Source organism: Eucalyptus grandis, chromosome 5 (genome assembly GCF_016545825.1).
Source record: "Eucalyptus grandis isolate ANBG69807.140 chromosome 5, ASM1654582v1, whole genome shotgun sequence".
In the NCBI taxonomy this organism is placed as follows: domain Eukaryota; kingdom Viridiplantae; phylum Streptophyta; class Magnoliopsida; order Myrtales; family Myrtaceae; genus Eucalyptus; species Eucalyptus grandis.
The window spans coordinates 58,098,540-58,111,729 of NC_052616.1; the positions used below are offsets into that span (position 1 = coordinate 58,098,540).

Consider the following 13,190-nt stretch of genomic DNA (forward strand, 5'->3'; position numbering starts at 1 on the left):
TCCCGTTCTTGTTGTTGTTTTTGCCTCCTAATGGCCGTTTGCCTTTTTTGTTTTTTTTTTGGTGTGATACCACGGCACCCTACACTCTCTTGACTCCTTTGTCTTTTGAGTGTTTGTTTTGTTGGTGCCGGGTTTCCTCTCCTTGTATATTTGTTTGGTAAAATCTATATTATACTTACCTTTACCAAAAAATATATATATATCTATTACATTTAAAATGTGAAAAATCAAGTGTTTTACTTCTCAAAGTATGAACTAAATGACAAAGATGCCTGTAAGGAATCAATTGTTTGGTCTTAACATATTATCATGAAGCATACACTGATAGAGTCGTATGATTTTATGTGCACAAATTGTCAAATCATAATTAAATACTCATGTAAATTTATGTTCATAGCCCGGTTTGGACCCATATGAACATTCCACTTCTTATCTGATATTCCACTTATTAAAAAGAAATAATTTTTTTCTATTTTCTTACTAAACTATTAAGCATTTTCATATGGGCATGGTTTTAATTTTCACACAGGTTAGATTTATAAAGAAAAACGAATGCGTGATACCTTTTTCAAGAGGTGGACACAGTCAAATGGTTGAATTCTCAAATGTCTCCTACTGCACAAACGGTCCCCATGCGAAGGCGGCTTTGAATTTTTAGTTGACACTATTGAAACATTCGGTTTCGCTTTGCCTTTTGTTCTTGGGCGTTGGCTTTCGCTTTCTTCCATCCTAGAGCAGCGATTTTAGCATATTTCTTAGCGTTGCAATGCCCAGCTTTAAAGTTTAAATTAATAATGTCACGCCCGAACCTTGAGCGAGCACATCCCACTGCGGTCGATCAAATGCGACATTCCCAAGTAGTGTTGCCAACCCCATTCATTTATTATTGCACAAGCGGAACGCATTATAAAACTCCTGACAATAAAATACGAAATAGAAAAGCAGGAAACAATTTCACAACCAATCACTTACACAAACCAACGGAGTTACAGACGAAGGCCTATAGCCAAAAGTCTACAAAAGACTGGCTCTTAAAAATGAACTGTCCTACGACCTACAAGTCGGACACGCTCTCCAATCCTTATGATTTCACCTCTGCAACTCCTCAAGGCCAACCAAAGCTATCTGGCCGCTCCGTCTACTGGGGACTTGAAATTTTAATCCCACAACCGGGATGAGACGATGTCTCAGCAAGTTCAACCCCCTAAACCCCTATTAGAAAGAAAATACGCCCTGGGTGGCCTAGCCACATCACACAGAAGACTTACCTCGCCTCAGCCTTCATCTACAGGTTAGCACAATTTATATAATTCAACCACGTGCAATTATGATAACCAAACAACTGCGGCACAATCACATCATCAGAACAATTCAACTACTTGGATCGTCTCAGCAATCAATCGACTCAGCCGATTACATGTCATTATTGCAAATCAATCATTGCTCTCAATCACGGCCCCACTCGGCACGACCTTTAAAAATGTGGTAGATTACAGCCCGGTTGGGCGCGACCTCTAATAGGTGGTATATCACGGCCCCACTGGGTGCGACCTTTATCAGGTGGCATATCACGGCCCCACTGGGCGCGACCTTTATCAGGTGGCATATCACGGCCCCACTGGGCGCGACCTCTAATAGGTGGCATATCACGGCCCCACTGGGCGAGACCTTTATCAGGTGGCATATCACGGCCCCACTGGGTGCGACCTTTATCGGGTGGCATATCACGGCCCCACTAGGTGCAACCTCTAATAGGTGGCATATCACGGCCAATCGCCCATTCATTTCCACACTTAGGATTTTATAAATAGTCCTTATATATCGCAATCACACTCAATTTGCCACAACCAATCATCAATATCAAATTCTAAATGCACAGCAGCGATCGGCACGAAATTCTGAGAGTTTAGGGTCCTGACAAAATTTTCGGAATTTATTAAATAATTAAATTTATTCCGAAAATAATTAAATAATAATATTCATATTTTTCACGATCCACACTCAATTTATAATATCCAATCATCAATTTCAAAATCCAACTACACAAAGAGCGATCAAAGACGAAATTCGAGCAAGGGATCAAAAATAATTTTTCCGTTTTTTTTAATAATAATATTTTAATAATTTCGGAATTAATAAAATATTATAAATTTCCAGAATTTTGAAGCAATTAAATAATTCAAAATTAAAACCCTATTATGTCACACCAAGGCTTTATATTAAAAATAAGCATACTTAACTTTAAACTAAACACACTTTAACTTAATTAAACACCATAATCTAATCACCAACCAAATAAGTTAATTTAACCACATAAGCTTACTTAACTTAGGTTAAGCACACTTAGGGCATCATTAACCGTCTAATCAAGATTTAGTGAGTTAAACTCACTGGATTAGCTAGCCGAGCGGACCAAAACGACAAGGACGACGCGAGGGTCGACTTTCCTCAAGGCGGGCCGAGCATCCGGGCTCGGGAAGGCGGCCAAACACGGGCCAAACACGGGCTGCCATACCCACTAAAACCAGCTGCTGTCCAAGCTCGAAGGAGGGCCGTCCGGCGGCGGTTCGGGCGCGAAATCGGTGAAGGAGGACGGTGGATGCTCGAACGGTTGCTAGCGGTGGCTCCGGCGGCTTTCCGGCGGTCTTGGCGACGGCGGACAGCTCGGGACGACGAAGGATGATGGCTGGGATGCGCGGATGAAGGGAAGATGGCACGACGGTGTAATGGCGAACGCACACGCGAGGCTTCGTGTGCGAATGGGCGGCAACGGCGATGGCTCCGGCGACATGCGGCGGCGTCGAGCGAGCGGAGGGGGCATGCGTGCGGGCTGAGCGAGCTGCTGGTTTCCGTTCACCCCTCTCTCTCTCCTCTTTTTCAAAATCCAACAAGCTCCCTTGATTCAAGGAAGAAGATGATGGTGATAGGCTACCTTTCCAAGAGCAAATCCTCACCCTCCACTTGTCAACATCCTAGCCACTCTTGCCCCACACCATGACATCACCAAGTGATGTCATACTCCACTAACTCAATCCTCCCACAACAATATTCAATAGTGTTAAATTTATTTTTCCGTAGGCGCATAAAATCTTGTACAACAAATTCTTCAATTTCACTTAATTCTCTTCCAATTGAATCAAATTGAAGACCATAAAATTAATCCGATGTCACCACACTTCAATTCACATCTTCACTTGTCCATAAAACCAACTTAAGTCCCAAAAGCACAACCAAGGGCGGGCCTACTAATTTCTCGAGCCAAATTAGCCATTCTTTGATTTAATTGCTAAAAAATTTTGATTACATGAAAAATCTTCTAAAGATGAGCTAATATTCCTAAAATGATCTGTGACACACCAGACTTCCAATTTCTGAATTTGATCTCAATTCCACGGTTAATTTCACTTTGGCACGATACTAGCGCGGCCCAACCTACCGAGTAGCCTTTAGAAATTTTCATGTCGACCTGTGGTTGATCATCTCAAGCCACAATGTACATCTTTGAAACATTGTCGACTTTCGATTGTTGGGGTAATCTCAAGGTTTTAAATACGGACACAGGGTACCCAATTGACAGAAAAGTCGGTCCAGTGCCGATCGACTAGAATTGTGCGATCTGGTGGAATCACCCACACCTGATCACATGCCTATGTCGAGTCAACTTATCTCCGATCTCTAATCGATTTTTAATTGTGCCGTAATGACCATTGCAGATTAGCTCGGTCGAAAGATCGCTTCCTGGCCAAATTCTCGAGTTGAATGCATTAGAAACTCTTAACGGCTTCACCCGATAGATTAGTTTTCACATGAGTGGCCAACTCAAGGAAAAGAACTATATGCGTGCCAACGAAATGCCCGTATCAATTTATTGAAAATAGAATTGGAAAATCGGGATGTCACAAATAAGTGGAGAGAAATTGTGTGTCTATGAAAAAATATACAAACCCAAGGACACACAATGTGTGATATTTAGCGCCATGGATCAAGAACGACAAATGAAATTTGACGAATGAGTCGAAACATGAAATAAATTGGAACAAAACCTGCCTTTAATACAATGTCATAATGTCCAACAATTACTCAAGTTATATGTGAAGGAATATCACATGTATATGAAAAGGATATAAAACTTGTACACAAGCGATATGAGGTCTTTAACACTTATGCAAAAGTTTGTGACTTTTTATCTTTTTTCAAAATTATTATTTTTATTTTTGTCCTTGCTTTGGTCTTTTGTGTTGTTGAAATAATTACATGGAATACATGTGTTCTCTCTCCATCTACCAATTTAAGTTTTTTGGGTTGGAGATTTAATGTATTAAATGGTTTAAATGGTTATGTTCTCAATATGAATGTTTCTTTGCACAAAATTTTACTTCTAGCTTTTCACTTTTTAGTAAATGATGTTTTAACTTTGGTCGATATTGACCAACTTGATCATTTGAAATCATGTTAATTTAACGACCCAAACCTATGAGGGGGAATGTTTGTCAAGGCTAGATAGCCTAGAAAAAGAGCGGCTCCTGGCTGATTCCAAGGATGGCAAATCAAGAGATTTGAGCGCGCGCGCGTTAGCGCATGTGTGCGTGTGTTGCATGTGAGTGCGCGGGCGCGCGCGTATGTGTGTGTGTGAAATTAACTCACAAGAGATACTTTTTTTTTAAAAAAAAAAATGTAAAGACAACATTTAACATTGAAGCACAAATATTAAACGTGCTCAAGTGAGAGTGCTAGTAGGATGAGTGAGCTCCTAGGAGAGTGCCCATCTGTACCTCAAAGGATGAAACCTTGAGACTCGGTATAAGATGGGCTAAAGCGGACAATTCATTAAGTTAGTTAATCTAAGGGTATCACAATACAATATCAGAGTGAGATCTTCAATAGGCATATGATTAAGGGATAAACCACACATAAGCTAGTAGGTTCAATGATTTGGTCCGAGGGGGACGGAAAGGGTTAGTAGGGGTTAGAGGGCATGAGCAAAGAGTGATTCCTGGCAGGTTTCTAAAATAGTTAATGAAACATAAATAAACTGAATATCGCACCCAATAATGAGAGAGCGTTCCCTAACTATATATGTGAAATTGCAATTAACTTATTAAAAGTGTTTTTTTTTTTTTCAGTGTATGACCACCCGGTATCCGGCTTTGGCCCCGACTAACGGGATGTGAGCACTGTCAAACCCATAATGGTGGGGCTCTCCCAACGCTGTCTACTCCATACACAAGGCTTGAACTCGAGACCTTCCTTAAGGGAACCCAAGCTCCTTACCACTTCAGCCTACGGACGTTAGTACAAAGTGTTCTTTGATGTAACAATAACATTTGGCATTGGAACTCTAATGTTAAGCATGCTTAGGTGAGAGCACTATTAAGATGGATGAACTCTTGTGAAAATTCAACTTGTATGCTCAAAGACAAAACTGTGAGACTCGACATAGGATGGGCCAAAATGGATAATACCTCAAGTAAGTTGATCCTAGAGTGTCATAATATGGTATTAAAGCGAATTCCTCTCTCATAGGTGTGTGGTTTAAAACAAACCACAATAAAGCTGGTGTGTCTGTAATAAACCGATTCAACAAGGGCAGGGAGTGTTTGTCGGGGTTAAAGGGCATGAAGAATGAGTACTTCCTAGCAGGCTTGTAGGATGGCGAAGGGAGTATGAATGAACTCACCGAACAGGTTCCTTTACCAAAAAAAAAAAAAAAACTCACCAAACAGGTAAGAGTGTTCTTGAGAGATGTGAAGCTAAAATTAACTTACAAAAGGTATTTTTTTACTTAATAATAACCTTTAGCATTAGAACTCCAATGTCTGTTTAGTGTGTTCAAATGAAAGTACTATCGGAATGAGGGGGGCTCTTAGGAAAGTGCTCATCCGTATGCCAAAGGACAAAACCGTAAAATTCAATATAGGATGGGTCAAAATAGATAATATCCTAAGTGAGTTAATCTAAGAGAGCCACAGTTAAACTTTTCAATAATTTTTGAAGTAGATTTTTCCAGTTTTGTGTGTAAGTTTATTAATGACTTGTCTATTATTTCGAAAATGATGGTCAACATAGGACTACTTCATGCTTAAACATATTTACAGATAGTAACATTACAGTAGGTCGTCATATAACCATGAAATTTATGACATCACTAATTTTCATGATTTCGAACTTTTTTTTTTTTTTTTGGTACCCAGGGAACCTCCGCACTGCCGCTTCGCGGCGAAGAGTAAACCCTGGAGCTCAGGGCCTCCCACCACTAGTCCCTTTCGCAGTTAAGACGCGCGTTTGTGCATGACACACTGCGTCCACGAAGTTTCGAACTCTTCCCCTCTTGCGAAAAGGGTACCAAGCTCTCAACCGCGCGGCCACCGCGGGTGGTGGTTATGATTTCGAACTTTACTTATTATTGTCCTGATAAAAGTATGCATCGCGCTATTCTACGACTAAATTTAATGAGAAATATAATTAATATTTAACTATACTTTCGATCCTCCCTTCTGTCATTCGGACTCGACATTTTCAAATAAAGCAGGCAAAAGTTCACCTTGCATCGAATTCACTCGTCCACACATTATAGCCAATTTCAAGGAAAAAGAAAAAAAGTCCAATGTCAGAAAATTAAGTTGGTTTGACCGCAAAATAATGAACTCAATCCAAAACTGTCCAATGCGAAATTGGAAGATCCAAAATCCGATACCATCCCAGGAAACTCCAGGTCAAACCTCAAACAATTTAGAGATTTGATTTGACAGTTATTATCCCCAATTCTATAGTTTGCTAAGCAATATATCTATAGTCTGGCAAAAGCATATCATATGTTATACAAATTGCGTCCGTAATAAATGTGAATATTTAATTTATGATAGTGCATAACAATTCGAATTAAATTACCTAATAAATAAGAATTATTTATTTATTTATTTTGTAAAAAAATCCCTAAGATAAAATATATGTGAATTATAAGTGGGAAAGAATTGAGAGGGGTCTAAATATTTGGGCTAGCCAAGTTGATAAAAGAGGCATGGGTTCACGAGCCAGGGGCGCATGTGGTAATAGTAAATGATTTCATAAAGTTCATTCTATTTGACCAAACTAATTTTAAGATTTACTCAAATCAAAACTAGATTCCTTACCAAAAAAAAAAAAAAAACTAGATTAATAATTATATCATGAAATTTGAACATAGGATGCATCGGATCCTATATATTGTCCATGTAACACTGCCGCTCATTTCATATACTAGAACCACTTTAATTTATGCAAAAGTGATAATCATAAGTATCACCTACAATTAAGAGATACATCGACACTAATTCTTGAAATTAGGATATTAAATAATATTACAAATTGTCCTTCTAAAATGTGAATATAACTTGTATGTTTAAATGTTTATTTTTAACATGTTGTGATTCATTAATATATGAATTATCTAAACGGAATTGAAATACATTGCATGATGAAAATTATATTTAGTGACACATTTCACGTATATGGAGGTGACGTGACGATGTTTCTATGCTGCAAATTCACGTAGAATTTGGATGTTTGAAATTTACAAAATCAGAGAATAGACAAGGTCAGCCTCATGGGCTGGGTCAGCCTCTGTGTTCTACGGTCAACATTTTCAACAGCCACGACCTCTTCTCTCCCCATGCACGTCGCTTGCTTCCCGCATATATAAGTACAACCCAGAAGAACCCATCTTCCATAACCAACACCACTCCAATTCTCATTCAATCCTCTCAAAAACCATCACATTCACACGCTGAAAACTAACAGCAACACCAGACCCGTCACCTCCATTGATGGCGGCTTTACAAGCTTCCTCTCCCTTAATTTCTTCTTCTTCTTCTTCCTCTTCGGGCTGTTCTTCAAAGAGAAAGATCATGGCTTCGATCCAACTCCCGAAGCCCTCGAAATTCAGCCTCGCTGATCCAAGCGCTGCAGTCACGAAGAAGCTAGTCGAGGAATTGCGCACCAGGAATGGTTACGCCTTTGCAGAGCCTCTACAAATGGACATCGCCCAGAAAGATAGGGTTTTGGAGCCACGCCTATCGCCTTCCTCTTCTTCCATCGAAACTACCAAGAAGCTCTATGCAATCTTGGAGGCCGTCGAAGATAGAGTGGAGATGCACGATAACATTGGTGAGCAGCGAGGCAACTGGAACGAGCTCTTGTTGAACTCGGTCAACATGATGACTCTCACTGCCGCCACCACGGCAGCGATGGCTGTGGCCGCGCCGGCTCCATCGCTGAGAGCATGCTCTGCTCTCTTGTTTACAGCGGCCACTGGGATGTCGCTCGTCATGAGCAAAATCCAGCCCTCACAGCTGGCTGAAGAGCAACGCAATGCCTCGAGGTTGTTCAAGCAGCTCCGGAGCGAGATAAAGTCGATGCTCATGCTCCAATCCCCGACTGAGTCAGACGTGAAGGAGATGATGGAGAAGGTGCTGGCCCTTGATAGGGCTTATCCGCTGCCTCTGCTCGGAGCGATGCTCGAGAAGTTCCCCGTGAAATTTGAGCCCGCCGCATGGTGGCCTAGGGTTTCCAACAAACACCACCAATCCAGAGGGACGAAAACCGTTGTGAAGATGGGGCGAAACGGATGGAGCAAGGACCTAGAAGTGGAGATGAGAGCCATCGTCCAAGTCCTCAAGAGCAAAGACAAGCAAGACTACTTGAGGCTCGGGAATCTGGCTCTAAAATTGAATAAGATGTTGGCGGTTTCTGCTCCTTTGCTAACCGGCATTGCCGCAGCCAGCTCAGCCTTCGGTGGCTCGACAGCCACGACGGTGGCAGCCATTGCCGGCACGATGGCGGCAATCACCAACAGCTTGGAGCATGGAGGCCAAGTTGGTATGGTGGTGGAGATGTACAGAAACTGCGCAGGGTTCTTCGATCTCATGGAAGAGACGATTGAAGCGACGCTTGAGGAGAGAGACTACAGCAAGAGAGAGAACGGAGAGATGTTCGAGATGAAGGTGGCGATGAAGCTGGGACGGAGCTTGTCGGAGCTCCGAGATTTAGCAAGAAATTCAATGACTTCTTGTATAGAAGGGAGTGAGGTTGATGAGTTTGGAAGCAAGCTTTTCTAAACTCCTTTTGAACAAAATTATACAACAGTGTATATACGATACATGTACAATGAGGCTCATTAACATGATTCTTTCATTCTTAATTTGTTGGTGCATAAGTTGTATCGATTAATTCCAGAAAAATTAAAAGGATTAATTGATATGCGGGTTTGATTTTCACAACCCCTTTTCATTTAATTAATTCATTGGACTGTTGATTTTATTGATTCTTTTTAGTTTGCCTGCGTAAATAATTGTCAAATGGACAACGCTTTTATTATATGTTACGGTAGTAAAATTTGGTACTAAAGGCTTTTCTAAGACAAAATGTGTCCATCACCATCACATATAAAACGTGAAAAGTCAAGTGTTTTAGTTCTCAAAGTACGAACTAAATGACAGAGGTGCCTGTAAGGAAACAATCGTTTCTATAATGTTGTCTTAACATATTATCATGAAGTATATACTGATGGAATCATATGATTCTATGTGCACAAATTGTCAAATCATAATTAAATACTCATGTAAATTTATGCTTCCAGCCTGGTTTGACCCATATGGACATTCCACATCTTATCTGATATTCCAATTCCTAAATGGAATATAATGTTTTTCTACTTTCTTGCTAAAAGATCGAGCATTTGCGTACGGCCATGGTTTTAATTTTCATGAAGGTTAGATTTATAAAGAAAAACGAAGGGCAATGCATCATACCTTTATCACGATGTGGACACAATCAAATGGTTGAATTCTCAAATGTCTCCTACCGCAAAAGGGTCCCCATGCAAAAGCGGCTTTGAATTTTCTGAAACAGTTGACATTATTGAAACATGGATCAATAATGACGATCAAGTTGAAACATTAAAAAAGAAAAAGAAAAAGAGAAACAGAACCTGCTTTTAACTATTAGAATGTCCAACAAAAACTCAAGTTATATGTGAAGGGATATTGCATGTATATAAAAAGCATATAAAACTGTTACACAAGCAATATGAGACATTGAACACTTAGTCAAAATGTCTGAGACTTTTTATCTTTTTTCAAAAGTTTTATTTCCCTTTTGATTTAGTCTTTTGTGTTGTTGAAATAACCACATGGCTTGATTACGAGGTTTCTATACTCTTTTATATGCATGTGTTCTCTCTCCATTTATCAATTTAAGTTTTTGGGTTGGACATTTTAATATGTGGTAAATAACTTAATTGGTTATGTTCTCAATAGGAGGGTTTAATAATATACTCAAGTTGTTTAGACGGAATTTTTACTTTTAGCTTTTCGCCTTTAAATGTATGATGTTTTATCATTGGTTAGTATTGAGCGACCTGATCATTTGAAATCATCTTATGATCCTATGAGGGGGAATGTTTGTCGAGGCTAGAGAGCCTAGAAAAAGAGTGGCAATATAGAACCAAATTGAGCATCAAACTAGGGGAAAGCGTTCCTAGGATGTGTGTGTAATTGGAATTAACTCACGAGAGATGCTTTTTTATGTAATGACAACATATAGCATTGAAACACTAATATTAAGTATGCTCAAGTGAAAGTATTACTAAGATGAGTGACCTCCAAGGAAAGTGCCCACCTATAGCTCAAAGTATGAAATCCTGAGGCTTAGTATAAGATGGGCTAAAGAGGACAATACAATGAGTGAGTTAATCTAAGGAATATTAGAGTGAGATCCTCTCCAATAGGTATATGATTCAAGAATAACACATAGAAGTTGGTAGGTCTATAATGACTCAGTCTAACGGGGGTGGGAAGTGTTCATGGGGGTTAGTGGGCCTGGGCAAAAAGTGATTCCTGACAGGCTCCTAAAATGGTGAACGTGGCAAAAATAAATCGAATTGCGCACCCAATAATGAGAATGCATTCTTGAGATATATATGTGAAATTGAAATTAACTCACAAAAAATGTTCTTTGACGTAACAATAACATTTGGCATTGGAATTCCAATGTTAAGTATGCTTAGGTGAAAGCACTATCAAGATGAGCGACCTCTTGTGAAAGTTTCAATTTGTACGCTAAAAGAGAAAACCATGAGACTCGATATAGGACATGCCAAAATGGACAATACCTCGAGTAAGTCAATCTAGGAGTGTCATAATATGGTATTAGAGCAAAATCCTCTCTCGTAGGTGTGTGGTTTAGGACGAACCATGAGAAAGCTGGTGAGTCTATAATGACCCGATTCAACGAGGGCAAGGAGTGTTCCCTGGGGCCGGCCCAGACAATGATTAGTTTCTAGCAGGCTTTTAGGATGGCGAAAGGAGCATGAATGAACTGAATTACTCACCGGACATGAGAGAGTGTTCTTCAGATATATATCTTAATCTAAAATTAACTCATATAAGTGTTTTTTGACCTAACAATAACCTTTATCATTGGAACTCCAATGTTTGTTTAGCATGTTTAGATGAAAGTACTACCAAGATGGGTGACCTCTTGAAAGTGCCATATATCAAAGGACAAAACCATGAAACTCGATATTGGATGAGTTAAAGCGGACAATATCTTAAGTAAGTTAATCTAGAAGAGCCACGGTTAAACTTTTCAATAATTTTTGAAGTAGTTCTTCCAGTTTTGTATGTAACCTTATGAATAACTTGTATAATATTTTGAAAATGATGGTCAACATAGGCCTACTTCTTGCTTAAAATATTTACAGACTAATGCAATAATATTATAATAGGTCATCAACTAATCATGACATTTATGAAATCACTTGTTTTCATGTCTTCAAAGTTTACTTATTATTGTCTTCATAAAAGTACGCGTCACGACTAAGATTAACAAGAAATATAAATAGTATCTAACTATTCTTTCTATCCACCCTTTTGTCATTTGGATTTGGCATAATCAAGTAAAGCAGCCAAAAGTTCACCCTGTATCAAATTGACTCGCCCACACATATAGCCGATTTGAAGGAAAAAGAAGAAAGTCAAATGCTCTAAAATTAAGTTGACTGGATCGCAAAAATGATGAGCTCAATCCAAAGATGTCCACTGCGAAATCGGAAACCGCCCCGACCCAAAACTCGATACCATGCGAAGCCTCCATTTCAAGAAATGGTCAAACCTCAAACAATTCAGATATTTGATTTGACAGTTCTTGTCCCCAACCGATTATATAGTTTGCGAATGAATTTGTCATATAAGCAATATTTCTATTGTCCAGCAAGAGCATATCATAGGTTATTCAAATTGTGTCCGCAATAAATATGAATATTTAATTTTTATAAAGCATAAGTATGTAAATTCGAATTGGTTGCGCAGTAAATATGAATATTTAATTTATTTTTTTGCAAAAACATCCCTAAAATAAAATATATGTGAATGGTAAGTGGGAAAGGGTTTAGAGGGGTTTAACAATTTGGGCTAGCCAAGTTGACAAAAGAGGCATAGGTTCACAAGCCGAGGGCGCATATGGTAAGAGTAAATGATTTCATAAAGTTCATTTTATTTGATCATATTAATTTTAAGATTTACTCAAATCAAACTATATTAATGATTATATCGTGAAATTCAAGCATATGCTAACAATTTTTAATCAAAGAATAGAGTCATCCGGATCCTACATATTGTCCATGTAATGCTACCACTCATTTCATATACTTATTTATGCAAAAGTGATCTATCATATATATCACCTGTAATTAAAAGATACACCAACACTGATTCTCAAAATTTTAATATTAAATAATGTGACAAATTTTCTATCTAAAAATTGAATATAACTTGTATGTTTAAATGTTTATTTACAACATGTCGTAATTCATTGATGTACTAATTATGCAGATAGAATTGAACTGTGATTTGACAATGTTTCTACATTGCAAATTCACGTAGCATTCAGATGTTTGAAATGTACAAATTCAGATAATAGAAAAGGTCAGCCTCATGGGCTGGGTCAACCAATGTGTTCTTCGGTCGACATTTTCAACAGCTACGACCTCGTCTCTTCCCATGAACGTTGCTTGCTTCCCCCACATATAAATACAACCCAGAAGAACCTCCACCTTCCACAACCAAGACCGCTCAAATTCTCATTCAATCATCTCAAAAACCATCACATTCACACACTGAAAACTAACAGCAACATCAGAACCGTCATCTCCATTG

At 39.0% G+C, this 13,190-nt stretch overlaps 1 protein-coding gene across 1 annotated transcript; it reads left to right on the top strand.

Annotated features, from left to right (window-relative positions):
• Positions 1–7,802: 7,802 nt before the first annotated feature.
• Positions 7,803–9,092, top strand: LOC104447586 (probable F-box protein At4g22030). The gene has a single exon (XM_010061306.2). It carries the CDS (start codon positions 7,803–7,805, stop codon positions 9,090–9,092), a length of 1,290 nt encoding a protein of 429 aa, XP_010059608.2.
• Positions 9,093–13,190: the final 4,098 nt, after the last annotated feature.